General features: G+C 47.3%; 1 protein-coding gene across 1 annotated transcript in view; it reads right to left on the bottom strand.

The window, feature by feature from the left end:
- LOC142245079 (cytochrome c, somatic) overlaps positions 1-19325 on the bottom strand; it is a 223144-nt gene that overhangs the window by 203206 nt on the left and 613 nt on the right. Inside the window, exon 2 of the mRNA XM_075317379.1 lies at positions 19034-19122. Within this exon, the coding sequence (XP_075173494.1) occupies positions 19034-19122 (89 nt within the window). The remainder of the gene's footprint in view (positions 1-19033; positions 19123-19325) is intronic.

Below are 19325 nucleotides of genomic sequence, written 5' to 3' on the forward strand. Positions count from 1 at the left end.
GCAGATATCCACTAACCTTAAAACTACTGAAACCCAACTTAAACAAGTTCTCTCCACTACGGAATTTGACCAACTAAGGAATAAAACCCAAGAGTTTATTAACGAGTTCAGGAGAACACTGGAGAACAGAAAACGGCAAAAATTTCTGAGGGATCAGGAAGACTATACAAAAGGCACAGTCTACAGATGGCGATCTGGCGACTCATACAATGCAAGACGCCCTTCAAGATACACAGGGTATACGTCATCAGGCAGCTCGGACAACGACTTCCGACCTCCACGACAACAACCACATTTTTTAGGACAACGACGTCAACCCGGAAGAAGACGAGGAGGGGGCGCAGACATCACTCGTTATCGACGGGAAGAGCCGGTGTGGACAAGGTCTCAGGTAACCCCGACCTTGTTTACAACATTTCATCCTACACCTTGTCCCCCGCCGAACACTTAGTTTTACAGAAAGGTCTGACATTCAGTCCAACCCCCCCCTATGACACTTTTCAGGTTGAACAAGAACTCAACCGTCTGTTTAGGTCTATACGCTTGAAAGCCCATTTTGATAAGAAAGGTGATGTTGATGTTCCTAACACGTTGTCCTGCACTAATGATTTATCTTTTTCTCTAAAGGGACTTAATCTACAGTCTGCTAGTTCGTTTATGCCTCCCAGATCTTACCATCCGGTTGAGACATTTGTCTCGCTTGTCTCTAATGATGTCAACATACTCAATAGAAGGATTAATACAGGCGAATTTCGTCTAAAAAATAATCTCACAGTTGAGGAATCCAGGGCCCTTAATACTCTAAGAAACAACCCATCTATTATTATCAAACCGGCCGATAAAGGCGGAGCCACAGTGGTCCTGGACCGCTCATATTACATCACTGAGATCCTTGGTCAACTTTCTGACACCCTGACTTATGAACCCATTTCCACCGATCCCACCTCCCGTATCTCTTCTCTCATTCAATCAGTATCTAAAAGATACTTTGATCTTGGCATTATTGATCAAAAACTTAGGGACTTCCTTCACAATCCACATCCTGTTATTCCCGTTTTTTATACCCTTCCCAAAATCCATAAACATCTTACCCGTCCACCTGGAAGACCAATTGTCGCCTCAACCAATTCCGTTCTCTCTCCGATAGCTAGGACCATAGAAAAAATCCTTTCACCTTTCATTCCTCTGACCCCATCGTATATTAAAGATACTTCACATTTCCTGGAAATATTAACTGATCTGCATCATGTCCCACCATCGTCTCTTTTAGTCACACTGGATGTGAACAGCTTATATACAAGTATAAATCATAAAGAAGGACTGCAGGCAGTCAACTGGTTTCTAGAACAATATACTACATTTCCGGCTGATCATAGATCATTTTGCACCGAGATGCTTGAGATCATTTTGGAGCAAAATTTCTTTCTCTTCCAGGACCAATTTTATGTTCAGCGTAGGGGGACCGCGATGGGATCCAACGTCGCGCCCCCCTACGCTAACATTTTCATGACACACTTTGAGGACAAATTCATACATTGCCATCCCCTGATTATCCAACATGCTCTACTGTGGCGTCGATACATCGACGATGTATTTATGATCTGGAATGGTGACTTGGACTCTCTCCTTAGTTTTCACAATAATATCAACACCTTACTGCCCGGTCTCTCCTTCTCTTTACACCATAATGTGGAACAGATTAATTTTTTGGACTGTCTTGTCATCAAGGACAACATAGGTATACTCACCACCGACATTTATACCAAGCCTACGGATAGAAACAGTTTATTACATTTCTCTAGCAATCATCCTAGGCATACGAAACAGTCCCTGCCCATCTCCCAGCATACACGTGTCAATAGACTCGTGAGTAATAGTGAAACCAAAGCCTGTAGACATCAGGAGATGAGCAATAAATTTACCCAAAGAGGATACCCACATGAGATAGCCACAAGGACTACAACCACATCTGTGAAGCCACGGGATTCACATGAAAGAATACACTTTATTAATTCTTATCATCCCTTCTCGTCCCTACTGAAGAATATCATCCTACGACATTGGCCTCTCCTGGGACGCGCATATCCAGGTATCAAGGAATTTCAGAGCCCACCATTGGTCTGCTATAAAAGATCACCTAACCTTAAAAACAAACTTATTCGGGCATATATAGGTTCCTCCGTAATCACCTCCAGACAACGGTTCATCAGTAATCCCCAATTTGGAACGTTTCCTTGTTTAAATTGTGCCCAGTGCTCCAATATTAGTAAGGGCAGTACATTTACACATCCTAGGACAGGGAAAGTATTTCAAATCAAGGGATTTTTCACTTGTGACAGCTCATATGTCGTCTACTACATTAAATGTCCGTGCGGTCTCGGATATGTTGGGGAGACTACCCAGCATAAAAGAATTTTTTGGATCAACAACGTCCCGGGAATATTAGAGTTATACAAATATCGCCAAATATTCCCAATATACACAATTATTTATTCAATAAAAAAGTTCCACACCACAGTGTAAGTAAACAAGTGATCACAAGATCATGTACATATAAAATATATTCCAGATGACAATGAAATATAAACAAGCAGACAAGATTCACAAGAAACTTCGAGCAAAGGACTTAACTTAGGCTGAAAAAATGGCAATATTCAACATCCAAACTTTGGAGTCTAACAGTCCATAAGGTCCAGGCACATATATGCTGTAGCTCTTTCAGAAGTCTTTTTAATAAAGGTGAATCGTCCACTTAGGTGTCATATAATTATCCCTTCTTAGTTCCTCCGCCTCGACGCGTTTCCCCACACGGATAGTGCGGTTCATCAGGAGGCTATGAGTTTAAATACATTTAATCAGTATCAAAATATCCAAGGATACACAGTTTTTAAAAAACATTATCACAGTAGTATCGAACAAATAGAAATCCAACAATATAGTTAGGTACTTGCCTAAAATGAAGGTTAGGTGTACAGGTCCATGGCACCAGATAGACAGGATCAGCAATGGTACAGACAATGCTGTGTAGATGACCACCACTGTCCAAGTGATCGCCATGGAGCTGTACAACCTATAGGTGTATATATACCCCTAACATTATTCAGAACACCTGCGGGCACAACAGGGCGGAAGCTACCGGATGTCCGGTGTACGCCCCCTGCATGACACGTGCTTAATGCACGTGCCATATGGGGGCCAAAGAGGATCAAAAACAGTTGCCGTCCAGCGATACTAGGATCCGAACACGCATGCCCAGTATCGCCAGCTCATTGTACCCGCGTCAGGACGGAGGCCTGCTCGGGTCAAATAGCATGGACGGGAGAAAACGGATACTTCTACGCATGCGCATGGCCTCCATAGATACGAAAAAGGCGTCCCAGGAGAGCCGTGTCACATGCTCCAATGAGAAGATCCTCCATACAGAGGCCTCTACGCATGCGAACGACCTCCATAGAAACAATAGAAGCGTCCCAGGGGAGCCGCAGCTTCCATAGATACAAAGAAAGGCGTCCCAGGAGAGCCGCGTCACATGATCCAATGAGAAGATCCTCCGTACAAAGGCCTCTGCGCATGCGCACGGCCTCCATAGAAACGATAGAGGCGTCCCAGGAGAGCTGCGTCATGTGAACCAATAAGAAGATCCTCCGTGCACTTGCGCAGTATCATAAAAATAAGACTTAGATATTCTTCACCACCACCATTGAGAATAGATCAAAGGGCGGTATTAAGATTATTTTGATGAACACCACATCAATCAGAGCTACCGCCCCAGGCCCTAAGGCGTAAGGACCCAATGACCCAACTAAAATATATGTAGATGTTCTTTTTCCCATACTTGATAGAGCTAGGGGTTCTGGCCTGATTTCGGATAACGAATATGAGTTTCTATCACCGCTTCATCCAATGATTCCTGTTTTTTACGCACTTCCTAAAGTGCACAAGGGCCTAGAACCACTTAAGGGTAGGCCCATTGTGGCGGGGATTAATTCCCTTTCCCAGAACATTGGGATCTATGTTGATAAGGTTCTACGCCCCTTTGTAACCGCCCTCCCGTCTTATATCCGAGATACTCCTCATTTATTGCAGATCCTTGAGGATGTAAGTGTGAGCCCGGAGACTATCTTGGCCTCCATTGATGTGGAGGCACTTTATAGCTCAATCCCCCATGAGTTAGGTCTACAGGCGGTTAATTTTTTTCTTAGGACTAGAGCTGTAGAGTGTGCTAGACATAGTAAATTCATTGGAGAATTGCTGTCTTTCACACTATATCATAATTATTTTTTATTTGATACCAAATACTTCCACCAGCTCAGGGGTACAGCTATGGGGAGCCCGTGTGCCCCCAGTTATGCTAATTTATACCTGGGCTGGTGGGAGGAAACGGTAGTTTTTGGGGGGGAGGATGGGGAATCTCATCAATGTATCGGACTTTGGGTCCGGTACATTGATGACATCCTCATCCTCTGGACAGGATCTATTTTTGATTTTGAGCAATTTGTCGGGGGTCTCAACAAGAATTCCTTAGGGCTTAGATTTACTTATACTTGTGATCACAACTCAATTACCTTTTTGGATCTGGTAATAGTAAAAGACGGGAGAGGTAGGATTCAGACACTCACGCATCGTAAGCCTACGGCAACGAATTCATTATTAAAATGGGACAGTCATCATCCTCTTGCCCTTAGAAAAGGTATTCCAAAGGGGCAATTCTTGCGTATACGCAGGAATTGTTCCAGAGAAGACGATTTCAAAAAACAGGCTGCTGATCTTTTTGACCGTTTTTTGGAGCGTGGTTACCCCAGGCGTATTTTGCAGCAGTCTTATGCTTATGCCCAGAGTACCAACCGACATTCGCTTATGACCCCGAGGATACGTGAAGACAATTCTAACATCACACGTATAATCGGTACCTTTGACACTCAATCAGATAGAGTGTTTTCGGTCATAAAAAAATATTGGGGGATTTTAAGGGCTGACCCTGACCTATCCAAACATATTTCAAAACTGCCAAGTATTACATATAGGCGAGGGCGGTCTTTGGGTGACATGCTGACTCACAGCATGTACCAGGCTCCTAGACCAGAAGGAACTTGGCTGGACAGGAAAATTGTTGGCATGTTCCGTTGTGGTAATTGTAAATATTGTGGATCAATGGAACAATGTAAAGGAATAAAGAGTTCGGCTAATGGTAAAATCTTCTATTTGCGCGATTTTAGTAATTGCAGGACCTCCGGAGTTGTCTATAGGGCATGCTGCACGTGTCCAATGGACTACGTGGGCAAGACCCTGAGAGAACTCCGGAGGAGAGTGGGGGAGCATTTGTCCGATATTCGGAATAAACGAGATACACCAATGTCCCGCCACATGAACGTGACACATAGGGGTGATTTAACTCATATTCGTTTTTCTGTGTTGGAGCTAGTAAAACCTAACCCTAGAGGTGGAGACTTTGACAGGCTCCTTCTACAGAAGGAGTCATCATGGATTTTTAAGCTGGGCTCCCTCTCACCAGGGGGGCTCAACGAACAGCTTATATTCAATTGCTTCCTCCCCACATAGCAAGGACAGGGAATATACTGTTTAAGGGTCTCACTAAACTTTACTCTGGAAGTTTGCCCACTTATTAATATAAGGGGTTTCTATATTATTGGTTATTATCATAATTATCTATGTAAGTACTTGTCTTAGGAATATATAAAATATATCTATATACATGGTATTAGCCGTATATATATTGATGTAATTCATGTTACTATTGATGTAATTCATGCTATAATTGTAAAATGTAATCATACTTGGCCGTATGTGTATCTGTATATCATGATCGGCCAGTGTAATTTATGTCTAATGTAATTATATTTAATACCTATATTGTTTTTCCTTACGCCTTAGGGCCTGGGGCGGTAGCTCTGATTGATGTGGTGTTCATCAAAATAATCTTAATACCGCCCTTTGATCTATTCTCAATGGTGGTGGTGAAGAATATCTAAGTCTTATTTTTATGATACTGCGCAAGTGCACGGAGGATCTTCTTATTGGTTCACATGACGCAGCTCTCCTGGGACGCCTCTATCGTTTCTATGGAGGCCGTGCGCATGCGCAGAGGCCTTTGTACGGAGGATCTTCTCATTGGATCATGTGACGCGGCTCTCCTGGGACGCCTTTCTTTGTATCTATGGAAGCTGCGGCTCCCCTGGGACGCTTCTATTGTTTCTATGGAGGTCGTGCGCATGCGTAGAGGCCTCTGTATGGAGGATCTTCTCATTGGAGCATGTGACACGGCTCTCCTGGGACGCCTTTTTCGTATCTATGGAGGCCATGCGCATGCGTAGAAGTATCCGTTTTCTCCCGTCCATGCTATTTGACCCGAGCAGGCCTCCGTCCTGACGCGGGTACAATGAGCTGGCGATACTGGGCATGCGTGTTCGGATCCTAGTATCGCTGGACGGCAACTGTTTTTGATCCTCTTTGGCCCCCATATGGCACGTGCATTAAGCACGTGTCATGCAGGGGGCGTACACCGGACATCTGGTAGCTTCCGCCCTGTTGTGCCCGCAGGTGTTCTGAATAATGTTAGGGGTATATATACACCTATAGGTTGTACAGCTCCATGGCGATCACTTGGACAGTGGTGGTCATCTACACAGCATTGTCTGTACCATTGCTGATCCTGTCTATCTGGTGCCATGGACCTGTACACCTAACCTTCATTTTAGGCAAGTACCTAACTATATTGTTGGATTTCTATTTGTTCGATACTACTGTGATAATGTTTTTTAAAAACTGTGTATCCTTGGATATTTTGATACTGATTAAATGTATTTAAACTCATAGCCTCCTGATGAACCGCACTATCCGTGTGGGGAAACGCGTCGAGGCGGAGGAACTAAGAAGGGATAATTATATGACACCTAAGTGGACGATTCACCTTTATTAAAAAGACTTCTGAAAGAGCTACAGCATATATGTGCCTGGACCTTATGGACTGTTAGACTCCAAAGTTTGGATGTTGAATATTGCCATTTTTTCAGCCTAAGTTAAGTCCTTTGCTCGAAGTTTCTTGTGAATCTTGTCTGCTTGTTTATATTTCATTGTCATCTGGAATATATTTTATATGTACATGATCTTGTGATCACTTGTTTACTTACACTGTGGTGTGGAACTTTTTTATTGAATAAATAATTGTGTATATTGGGAATATTTGGCGATATTAGACTACCCAGCATGTCCGAGACCGCATTAACAAACACAAATCTGATATTCGGTGCGGACGCACCTTGTTACCTATTCCACATCATTTTCTTACAGCCGGACATAATGTGTCTCAATTACGATTTCAGGTCATTGACCAGGTCTGTATTAATCGTAGAGGGGGTGATAGGGTCAAGCGCCTCCTTGAGGTTGAAGCCAGGTGGATTCACACATTAGACACTATAGAACCCCATGGACTCAACCGGAGATAAGAGATGGGTAGTCATTAGTTTCTTTCCTTTTTTAGCCTGGTTTTTTGATGTTACGGGTAGTACCCGTGGTATCTAGTTGCTAAATATAGGGCGTCTATAGGCGTACAACATGCCTATGTTGTCTATATGTAATATATAAGGGAGTATGTTAATACACGATTTCTGTGCATGTCTTTTTCACTCACAGGTTCTGTGTGAAGTAATGTAGTTCATTATTGTGCCATGTTATATTATATTATATCATATTTTGCATATATTCCCCTAACTCTCTTTCTCTTCCTACAGAATTAGATATCTCGTCCCTGGGCACCATCTAGAATCACCCACCAGTGATACACTGCACGTATAACTTTCTAACGAGTTTAATGGCACCAGATTAACGAATCCGTGGATCCCACAAAGCTCTCCCTGCACCTAAGCCTTACTGCCCATGCGCAATGTGCGTTTCACTCTGAATATCCCCACTTCCGCGTGTCAACTACCGGATATGACACATCTTACATGTGACTCACTGCTCAGAGTAACTCACAACGAAGTACGCATGCGCGGCGTGCGTTTCACGCTGGCTCACCTCACTTCCGGGTTTCGTAAACCGGATATGACGTATAGTCTCCGGCTCCATTTATACCAGCGTCCGCAGCCTCATCACACACAGGACGCGCAGCACGCACAGCCACCACCGCACATGGAGGGTAAGTGACTCGCCCAGTAGCCTGGCATCCTCCTCTGATCTGTATGTAATCTCTCCGTTCTTTTCATAATGTTTCCTTCTCTTCCGTTTCTCTGCTATCAGCCAGCCCATACTAGAGGTTCCTTAATTCCTGGACACATTAGCCTACCTCAGGTCTTCATCCAGCCTCCTGCCCCTATGGGTAAATACATTGTGTCCCTATTCTTTCTGTTTTCACCAGCTTAGTAACTTTCATTCAGCACATGTATAATAATATCATTTCCTTTACAGACATATTGCTGTCACCAGCATTAGTCTGCGCTTATCTTTATATCTAACTGGACTGGAAGCCCTCCTTTGGGTAATATACTATCATTACATTTCTTCCAGTACATCCCCTCACATGACAGTATATTCCTGTTATTAATCCCCTGTTTTTCTCTTTTGTTCCCTGTTGTCAGCCAATTCCACTGGTTCTTCCTTAATTTGCCAGACACATTAGAAATTCCTCTAGCAGGACCTGTTCTAACCTCCTGCTGTTACCGGTAATATGCATTTGTCTCACTACGCTATTGATTTATACTGTAAAACATGGTGCTTATATGCTATGTATTCTTTTTATATTAATTACCGCCAGCAGCATACATATGCTTCCTGTATACAAGGAGAACATGTGGATTGTGGTGATAATCCATTGGTAATATACCCTTTACACTATACTTTATTCCCTGGTGTTTATAAGATATGACATCACACTGGTCCCTTACTGTTCACAGACATAAACCAGTACCAGTAACAACAGTGCTGCTTAACGTATCGACTCTCCCTATTTATACTATACCATAGGGACTTTGTCCGACAAGAATAAGTCCATCTGCACCAATCTAGGTATTTACCAATTTTATTTGGCTTACACTTTTTTGAAAAATCAATTATCCGCTTGACAATGTTGTTCTTACTCCCATTTAGGCTAATTACATTAGTCTGCATAGTCCCTCTCTGACACTACCTCAATACCTTGTTCCCACACAGGTATGCACTCATATGTATTCTATTTTTTTCCTTTTTTTTCCCTTTTTCCCTTTTTCCTTTTTATATGGTCTTCTCTGACTTTTTCTTGCTACCTCTCTTAGGAGTTACCCACGTATTGGATCTTATATAGATGGACACGTGTGTCTGTATCCGCTATTATACAGACAATAGATGACTGCTTACACTCTCTCTAACGTTTGGATTTATGCTTGATATGGGTGAGCCACTTATCCTCCTTCCCTCCATATATATCACACTAACAGTAATGGCTATTTCTCTACGCTAAAAGTGATAGCACTTCGCTATTATAGTTGTACTGTATTACTATATTGCCCTACAGTACCGTATAACATGACTGTGATCTTGATTTCTATGTGGTGCTCCTCCAACTGTACAAGTTTGTTGTAATTTGTCTGTATCATTGTTGTATATACATACTTGTTGATATCTGTCTTTTTGTCATTTTTTTCACATGTAAATATACTCCAGTCAGATCGTCCGACCTGATGAAGGCCTAAGGCCGAAACGTCGTGGCGGACTTTCTATTTGTAAAGCATCACCTTCACCATTTAATAAAGAAAAGCAGATAAAGAATTACATGAATCAGTGTGAAACCTTTTTTTTGGGAAGTTAGAAGTGTGCCGGAGTTCTCTCTTTCATTTGTACTGTCTCTATTACTCCAGAGCACCTACCCTAGGTGACGCTAGGTCTTATCTCTCTTTTTTTCCGCAGTAAAAACTGACCTATAGTGCGGCTTTCCTGAGCTGCAGTATATCAGTTGTTTACTGCGGAGTAGCAAGTGTCCTCCATAGGGAGAATACAAGCGAAAGACCGCAGTGCCCTGAACCCTGATTGTGGGCACGGGCCGCTGCGGTCTCCTGCGTTCTCCTGCGGAGGAGAATTTCTGCCCCGCAGGTCAGGACCCGCTGAGTCCAGGACAACAGCGGGTCCTGATCGGGGGCACGTACTCTTATGTTATTACAGTACCACAGGTGTATATATTATATAACCTGCAGACTAATAATGGGTGATGTCACCTATGTAAACCAAGAAAACATAATACTAATTAAGAAACCCAAAAAAAGATGAGTTTTTATATATTTTATTCCGGTACCTTGTTGGATTTTCCCTTCTGTACTTTATTGGATTTTGTCTCCTGGTAATTTGTATCATTTCCATTTGTCCGTCTTTTAAAATTGTAAAACTAAAAACACCATAAAATATCTGTTTTATGTTACAATGAGGCTCCTTGAATGGAAACTTGAGTGAATGTATACGGATTACCTATAAAATCCTGAATGTGTATAAGGGAGTCCAACTAGGTGTGGTCAACAGTCATTGGTGGACTGAAGACAAATGATAGGGTATTATACACTACACCCCAGGTACACGCCCCCTGATCCCCTATAGATGATATTTCTTGTTGTCTTATATACCTATATAGGTATTGTTATATGTGAATTTCTACTAATAACACTGAGTGACTGAAACCTCCACGTTTCAAAAGTGAACGCGGGGTCACAACTGCGGTGGTCGAGTGGGACCTGGACGCACTGTCACACCTGCGGCGGTCGAGTGGGACCTTGTCACGATCACTGTGGAGTTAGTAGAGTCCGCGCCGGTGGTGCTCTGAATACCTGATTTTAAGAACGGGAACGTCTCTGGATATAAGGAGGCGGTGTCGTTGGACTTTATCTCAGCACTTCAGGTCTAGGAGTGCGAGGGAACTTTTATCTCATCTTGTCTTGTATATTGTCCTTGTCTGTTGTTGGAGACATTGTCTTAAGTACTGAAGGGAATTACCCTTGAGTGCTATTATCAACAGATATGTTATATCTTATACTAAATTGCAAGGTACCGGATTAAAATATTTCATAAGTTCTAATATTATATTGGCTAAGTGTCTGCATGTCAGTTATAATATATTGTGTTATGATTGGACATGAGCGAACCCCAAATGTAAAGTTTGGGGTTCACACCAGACACTGGGTGTTCAGGGCTCGAACTCCAACACAGACTTTTAAAAAGAGCCTGTGTTAGAGTTTGAATGCTATTCGTTTGCTAATAAAGTTTGTTGAAAGGCTGCAGTGTAACCAATTAAGCTTTATTGCATGGGGAACATGCCTGTATGTTGCTTTGAACAAAATAAATAAATTACAAAAAAAATAAGAGGGCTCCCCCTATGTTTATAACTAACCAAGGCAAAGCAGAAAGTGGGGGGTTGGTATTATCAGTCTGGGAAGGCCCATGGTTATTTTGCCCTTCCCAGCCTAAAAATAGCAGGCCCCAGCCAATTCAGAAGTGGCACATGCATTAGATGCACCAATTCTGGCACTCTGCCCAACTTCTCCTGATTGCCCTTGTGTGGTGACAATTGGATTAATACTTTTTGGGCTGATGTCAGCTGTGAATTGACAGCTGGCATCAACCCCAGGGGTTAGTAATGGGGAGGTGTCTATTAGACACATCCATTACTACCCCGGCTGAAAGAAAAAAAGTTCATGGATGGCATAAATGTGCCTTTTGTGAATAATAGAATATTGCAGGTTATTGTTACTAGATTGTTATGGGACGTTGATCCAGGGAACTAGTCTGATTGCCATATGTGGAGTCGGGAAGGAATTTTTCCCCTAATATGGGGCAATTAGCATCTGCCTCATGGGGTTTTTGCCTTCCTCTGGATCAGCACATTAGCTTTTAGAATGAACTTGATGGACTTGTGTCTTTCAACCATAAAGCTATGAAACTGTCTTTGTATTGAGGCTCAAGGGTGTAGGCCGGGGTTTCTTTGGGACCAGCATTAATGGAGTGTTTTGCTCCAAGTCTATCCCAGGAAGCCTTTTTGAGCTGATGTCCTTAGACAGATCCCAACATTTAGGGGGGAAAAAGCTTTAGTTAGTTAAAGGGGTTTTCCCATGAGCAAACTTAAATTTAAATCAATGGATCTTGGAATAATAATAATTTCCAGAATTGGATGTAATTAAATAAAAAATGTTCCTGTGGTGAGATGATCCTATATATGTGCCCCTGCTATTTACTGTGTAATGGCTGTGTCTGACTATACAGGGACATGGTCTGATCATACTCCTACGCAGGGGAGGACTTAAAAAAGTATGCAGACATTACAGCACAGGATCGCAAATTATTCTTTGAGGAAAAAGAATTTTTAAAAGCAAGTAGTGAAATGTTTTACCTCACAAGAAGAATCAGCTGTGATCAATTGATTAAGTTTAACTTTATTCTTGGGGAAACCCCTTTAAGGGTGAATTAAAAGCAAAGCCACAGAAAGATTTAGTTTTTTTTTTCTTGCTATATTGAACTTTCGAGGAATTTTAATTTCTTTTTCTGTGGCTTTGCATTTAATTTTAGGTAGGGACTCGCAAGATAATGAGGACCCTTGACGTGGGTTGCGAGCTTGTATATTTTGGCCAAAATATTGATCCATGCCACATAAATTTATTATACATTTTTTGAATATTACATCTCTTTTTATGCCGGATAAAGCCAAGCCCATCTATGTTGGCCTTGTAAACAAGGTGTCTGTGATTGTGGGGTGCACTGATAGAGTGCTGGGCAGCCCGCCTAATCTAATAGTATGGGCGTCACTAATAGGCTGTATGCCAGGCACTGTGCACTTCATGCGTGTGACCAGCCCCCTATACAGGCCATATCTGTGTGCAATGTTAATACTGAGCAATCACCCCTCCATGATTTGGCAGGTTGTGAGTGGTTGTCTCATCAGTGTTTAGCACCTTAGTTACCTCCAAATTTATCAAGGAGGGCTGCTCCATCTGGTTACTGCATTACATTCTGTGACATGGGCAGGTTTTTTTTTTGCTATATTGAACTTAAAATTTTTTAATTTTTCTGTGGCTTTGCTTATATTTTTAGTATAGCGACTCACAAAACAATGAGGACCCTTGACGTTGGGTTGTGAGTTTGCGTATTTTGGCCAAAATATTAACCAATACCTCATTTATTTATATTTTTATGTAAACAATTCTCGATTAGAGCCAATTCTATCTATGTTGGTCTTGTAAACTAGGGTGTCTTTCTCGGTGGAGTGCAATGATAGAGTGCTGGGTAGGGAGCCTGTACCGGTGCAGTGCAATGATAGAGTGCCGAGTACGGTGTCTGTCCCGGTGGAGTGCAATGATAGAGTGCTGGGTAGGGAGCCTGTACCGGTGCAGTGCAATGATAGAGTGCTGGGTAGGGTGTCTGTCCCGGTGGAGTGCAATGATAGAGTGCTGGGTAGGGTGTCTGTCCTGGTGGAGTGCAATGATAAAGTACTGGGTACGGTGTCTGTCCCGGTGGAGTGCAATGATAAAGTGCTGGGTAGTCCTTTTGATCTAATAGTAGGGGCTTCAGTAATAGGCTGTAAGCCAGGCGCACTGTGCACTAAATTACCTGCCCTGTATACAAGCATAATGCCTGTGCAATTTTAATACTGAGCAATCACCCCCACAATGCATTGGTAGGTTGTAAGTGGTTGTCTCCTCAGTATTTTGCCCCTGTGCTGCCTTCATCTTTATCAAGGAAAGCTGCTGTATCCTGTTAGTGCATCAGTTTGTGACCTAGGCAGATAAATACTGTTGCCTTTTCGTTTGCTATGTTTAACTTATTGTTGAATCAATCACTAGCCTCAAGCTCGCTCCTCCGGCCAGCAGCTACTCTGTAGATGCAACCCACTGCCTGTGGTAAGTCTCTATTTCTGTACAGGGGTGTAAAAGTGAAGGCCAGTGTGGCGCCCTGGACAAGCCAGGACGTCACAGGTACTGCAACAACACACCCCACACCCCGGCTAGGCACACCGAAGTCAGACAAAAATCCTTGTTGCCTCCCTCCAGGGGCTGATGTCCACACCAGGGGGTGGAGTCAGGCAGTTGGCCCCACCCACCGAGGAGTTCACAGTCCTGGAGGCGGGAAAAGGAAGTCAGTTTAGTTTGAGGAGTTGAAGAGTGAAGTGGTAGTAGAGGAGACTGACCGTGTCCGGGTGCGTGGCCCGGGCACATACAGCAAGGTTGGCAGACGGTGGTGACCGTCTGCAGGAGAGGCTGATTGACGTGAACCGTAAGGACCGGGGACGGGCGGTGGCCCGCCGGTACCGGATCGGGGAGCAAAGAGAAGCCAGCACCATTCGGCAGGGCCTACGGACCCCGACCAGGCTAGGAGTCGCTGTAAAACCGGTCAAATCCGTTAGCGAAGGGAACCTCCGGGGTTTCCCAGCAGACCCGATTGAAGGCAACAGCTCAAACCGTGAAGGGAAACACAGTCACCGCCAACGCTACAGTTCCCAGGGCCAGAGCCTGCGGGCAAACGGGGCTCCCTCAGCCTCCATCCAAGCTGGGGAGCGGGTTACCGGTGGGAAGCCACCAGAACCGAGAACATCACACAGGTGCAGGGAAAGGCAGTCACCGCCAACCTACCGGGAGAACTACCGCAGCCGTGGCTCGAGCAGCAATAGCAGCAGCGCCGGACCCGAGCGTGGTGAGCGCAGCGTCCCCTCCCCACCCGCAACAACTTGGCGTGTAATGAACAGGATCTTACCGCTCTGCAGTCTGGTAGAGGTGCGCCTTGTGACCGCCGGAGGTGTCCGGCCGAAAATCTTGAGAAGCCGCCATTTTGGGCGCGAAAAGTCCCCGCTCGAGCGTCTCCTAGAGCAGTGGAGGCGCAAAAGCCGAAACTCCGCCCCTGTAAAGAAGGAGCCGGAAAGAGACTAAGGGGGACGGATGGCGTCTGGCCGCATGTAGCCCGCGGCTATAAAAGCAGGGACGCCAGGACCCTGCGGCCATACTGGGTTCCTGGAAAGCACCATTGCCGAGATGCACAGTCCAACCGACAACCCCGTAGTCCCCGCGCCAGGCACTGCGGCGTGGGTGAAGGACCGGACTGCCCCGCTGAGTAACCGTCTGCAGGCCCGCATGCAGCTCCTCCTGGAGGAGTGGGAGGCCGACATGGCGGACGTGGTGGCTGCTATGCGGAGACGCGAGGTGGAGGAAGATTTGGAGGAGCGGGTAAGGGACCCACGCCCCTGTATTCCTGAGGGATCGGCCACTGCGGCTGGGGGGCCCGGCCTGCACCCGCTCACCCTGCCGCCTCCCCCGCTACCCGCGTTAGTTGCTGCCGCCCCGCCACTAGGCCCGCTACCCGCTCAACCGGTAGCGGTACCCTGCCAATCCGCCCCGGCGGATCGACCGGCTGCAGACGCTCGGGGCCACCCTGAACCGCTCCTCTGGGAGCCGCCGAGGCCGCGGCCCCTTAACAAAGATGTATCAGAGGCCCCGGCAGGGATCGCGCCAGGGTCCATGCCCGAGCCCGGGACCGTGGAGTGGATGAAGCCCAGAGTAATTGAATTCAACCAACGCCAACAGAATCAGATATACCTCATAATGGAGCAGTGGACCAATGAGGTGGAAACGCTGGTTGTGACTGCCCCGGTGTATGAGATGGGAGCCGATGTGACGGAGCCGGCGAGTGACCCACGCCTCCATGTCCCACAAGGACCGGCCACTGCGGCTGAGGGGCCCGGTCCGGTCTCGGCCCTCATGTCGTCCCTGCCGTTACCCAGGGGGCACCTCAATGTTGACCGACCTGATCTGCTGCCCAGTGCCACCACAGTAGAACCTGACATGCTGAGTGCCGGAAGCCCGGAGACTGCGGCAGCTGGCGGCAACCCGCCTGGCGCAGGGACAGCTGATAATGACTCCGGCCCTGGCACCAAGCCTACCTCTGAGTTCGAAAAGGCGAGTGAGCGTCTCCGCTACGAAGGAGGGCCTGTGGTTTTCTATAGCCCGCGCACCGGTGGAAATGGATACCGGGCACCCCTCTCCCAACAGGCCTGTCACTGCATGTTCGAAATGCTAGTAGCAGAGGATGAGGCCACCTCAGCGGAAGAGTCAGAGTGATGGCAGCGGGGCCCCACTGCAAGTTGTCCCCGTTGGGACTACCTGTACCGTTTAAAGTTTTAAATGATAAGATTGAATTAACAGAAGATGTCACCTGATTGGAACTTTGATTGAACCGGCCGTTGCCGGCAACTAGTCCCCGTAGGGACTTTCTGCAACCGTTGCGTAAGGAACTTCTTACGGACAAGCCCGAGAACTTGCAGGGCAACCACAAACTTGTGGGATGTAAATAAAAATGTTTGTTGGCTTGAAACCGTTACCGCCTCCGGAGAGGCTGATTTGGGAGGATGGGCCTGGAGGAAAGGGATGGCCCAGGCCCGCCACTACCGTAACTGGTGGCGATCCTCCGGGGGTTCAGGGGTCCCCATGGACGCGGGTCCCCTGAAAGAGACCGTACCCGCTCGGGCAGCCTGGTGATGGACTGGGGCAAGGGGTGCTGCCCACTTCTTAGGGGCAGCATCAGGGCCAGGTTGTTTGGGTGGGAGAAGAGCGGAAGCCGTACCGTTGGAAAATGTTTGTGATGTTTTTACATGTTTTAACGTTTCCCATCTTTTGCAGTTAACAAAAATAAAAACGGTGATGGACGGGCAGCCCGCGGACGGTCTGCATTTTACTAAGGGGGAATGTGGCGCCCTGGACAAGCCAGGACATCACAGGTACTGCAACAACACACCCCACACCCCGGCTAGGCACACCGAAGTCAGACAAAAATCCTTGTTGCCTCCCTCCAGGGGCTGATGTCCACACCAGGGGGTGGAGTCAGGCGGTTGGCCCCACCCACCGAGGAGTTCACAGTCCTGGAGGGGGGAAAAGGAAGTCAGTTTAGTTTGAGGAGTTGAAGAGTGAAGTGGTAGTAGAGGAGACTGACCGTGTCCGGGTGCGTGGCCCGGGCACATACAGCAAGGTTGGCAGACGGTGGTGACCGTCTGCAGGAGAGGCTGATTGACGTGAACCGTAAGGACCGGGGACGGGCGGTGGCCCGCCGGTACCGGATCGGGGAGCAAAGAGAAGCCAGCACCATTCGGCAGGGCCTACGGACCCCGACCAGGCTAGGAGTCGCCGTAAAACCGGTCAAATCCGTTAGCGAAGGGAACCTTCGGGGTTTCCCAGCAGTCAAGACCCGATTGAAGGCAACAGCTCAAACCGTGAAGGGAAACACAGTCACCGCCAAGGCTACAGTTCCCAGGGCCAGAGCCTGCGGGCAAACGGGGCTCCCTCAGCCTCCATCCAAGCTGGGGGGCGGGTTACCGGTGGGAAGCCACCAGAACCGAGAACGTCACACAGGTGCAGGGAAAGGCAGTCACCGCCAACCTACCGGGAGAACTACCGCAGCCGTCTGTGGGACCCGTCCATCCAGCCGTTTGTTTTACCGGAGACTTTGCATTCATCATTGGCTGAGTACCACCGTGCCGTGCGGCACCGCGCTGTCCCCGCGACCCTGCACCTCACCAGGCCCCGTGACCCGCCTGCCATCCTCCTCTACACCGGGCCCTGGGACAACCAACCCCCCTACCCACGGAGGGGAGAAACAACATCCAAGCTGCTCCCGGTCATCGCTCCCGGGATCCCCGTCCAGAGCAGCGGTGGTGTCACAACCTCACCACATCCGTGGGTGGCGTCACGGACAATATCCCTAAACCCAAACCACCCCCTTTCACTCACGGGCGAGGAACGACGCTCGAGTCCCCGGATCCGGCCCACCGCTTGAGCCACCGAGCAGCAGTAGCAGCAGCGCCGGACCCGAGCGTGGTGAGCGCAGCGTCCCTTCCCCGCCCGCGACAGCAGAGTTCCTTTGGAACCTGTAGCATAGAGTGGCTAGTGTTAAGTCTGTCCTAGGAAGCCTTTTTAAGCCGACGGCCTCAGACAGGTCCTAACAAGAGAGTCGCAGTAGACAGTTTTTTCATTTAGGGTTGATTCAGCCACTCCAGTCTCAAGCTCGCTCTTCTGGCCAGCAGCTACTCTGTAGATGCAGCCCTGGACCTGTGGTACGTCGTAGTAGCAGAGGGGTGTGGGCTGCAGTGCCAGGCTCAAGCAGCAGAGGGAAAGGGGACCATTGCCAGGCGCAAGTGGTGTGCTGCCAGGTGCCGTAGGAGAGGGGTAAGGGGCGGTGGGGGTGCCGTCAGGCACTGCAGCAGAGTGGTGTGCTGCTAAGTGCTACAGCAGAGAGGCACGCTGCCTGGTGCAGTAGCAGAGGAGCATGTTTTCAGGTGCAGGAGCAGAGAGGTAAGCAGCACACCGCCCACCGCAGTAGCAGAGACATGCTGCCAGTTGCCACAACAGAGCAAAGGGGCAAGGGGAATGCTGCCTGGCGCAAATAGCGCAGGGGCGAGGGACGCCCTACCATACGCAAGTAGCAGAGGGGCACCCTGCCAGGCGCAAGTAGTGAAAGACCGGCACATTGCCAGGCGCAGTAGCAGAGAAGCGAGGGACACAATGCAATGCATAGTAGCACAGAGGTAAGGGTCACAATGCCAGGCGCAGCAGCAGCGGCACAAGGAGCACAATGCCAGGGACAGTATCAGAGGAGCAAGGGGCACAATGTAAGGTGGGTGCAGTAGCAAAGGGGCACAATGACAGGCGCAATAGCAAAGGGGCACAATGACAGGAGATGTAATCAGGGCCAGACTGACCATCTAGAAACTCTGGCAAATGCCAGAAGCAGGGCCGGCGCCAGAATTTTGTGGGCCCTGGGGGAAAGATTCCCAGTGGGCCCCTTTAACAGATACCACGATTCATGATTAGAATATAGAGGTAGCTATGGGTTCAGCTCAGGGGGGTGAAACATCAGAGTGGGCCCCTAACCAGGTAACCATGATTACTACAGTAGCGCAGCCTAATCGTGGGTATAGGGGAACCTCGGCAGCTGACACTGATATTACCGCTATATGGTGACTATATTATGGTAGATATCGGTGCTGCAGCACATACAAGAGGTCACAGTGCAGTTATAGATGGTGACTTACAGCTGACGTTCTTTCGGATGGAATTGTTCACTTTTCCCATCTTTTCCATCTGGTCCAGTCTGACATAACGTCTTCCAGGAACAACTCATCTGCAGAGATTACAAAAAAAAGACACATTTGACCTCACATTTCCGACCCCGTCCCATCTATTCCCAACCTGCACAAACCCCTCATCCTCCTGATACCCCAATACTGAGCCGCTGCTGCCGTATGTGTCCTTATTACTGCACGAGGTGTGTGGCACAAAAACCGTGCTCCTCTTACTGCCCCACATACCGTGTTTCCCCGAAAA

The sequence above is a fragment of the Anomaloglossus baeobatrachus genome, chromosome 7, assembly GCF_048569485.1.
Source record: "Anomaloglossus baeobatrachus isolate aAnoBae1 chromosome 7, aAnoBae1.hap1, whole genome shotgun sequence".
Taxonomy (NCBI): domain Eukaryota; kingdom Metazoa; phylum Chordata; class Amphibia; order Anura; family Aromobatidae; genus Anomaloglossus; species Anomaloglossus baeobatrachus.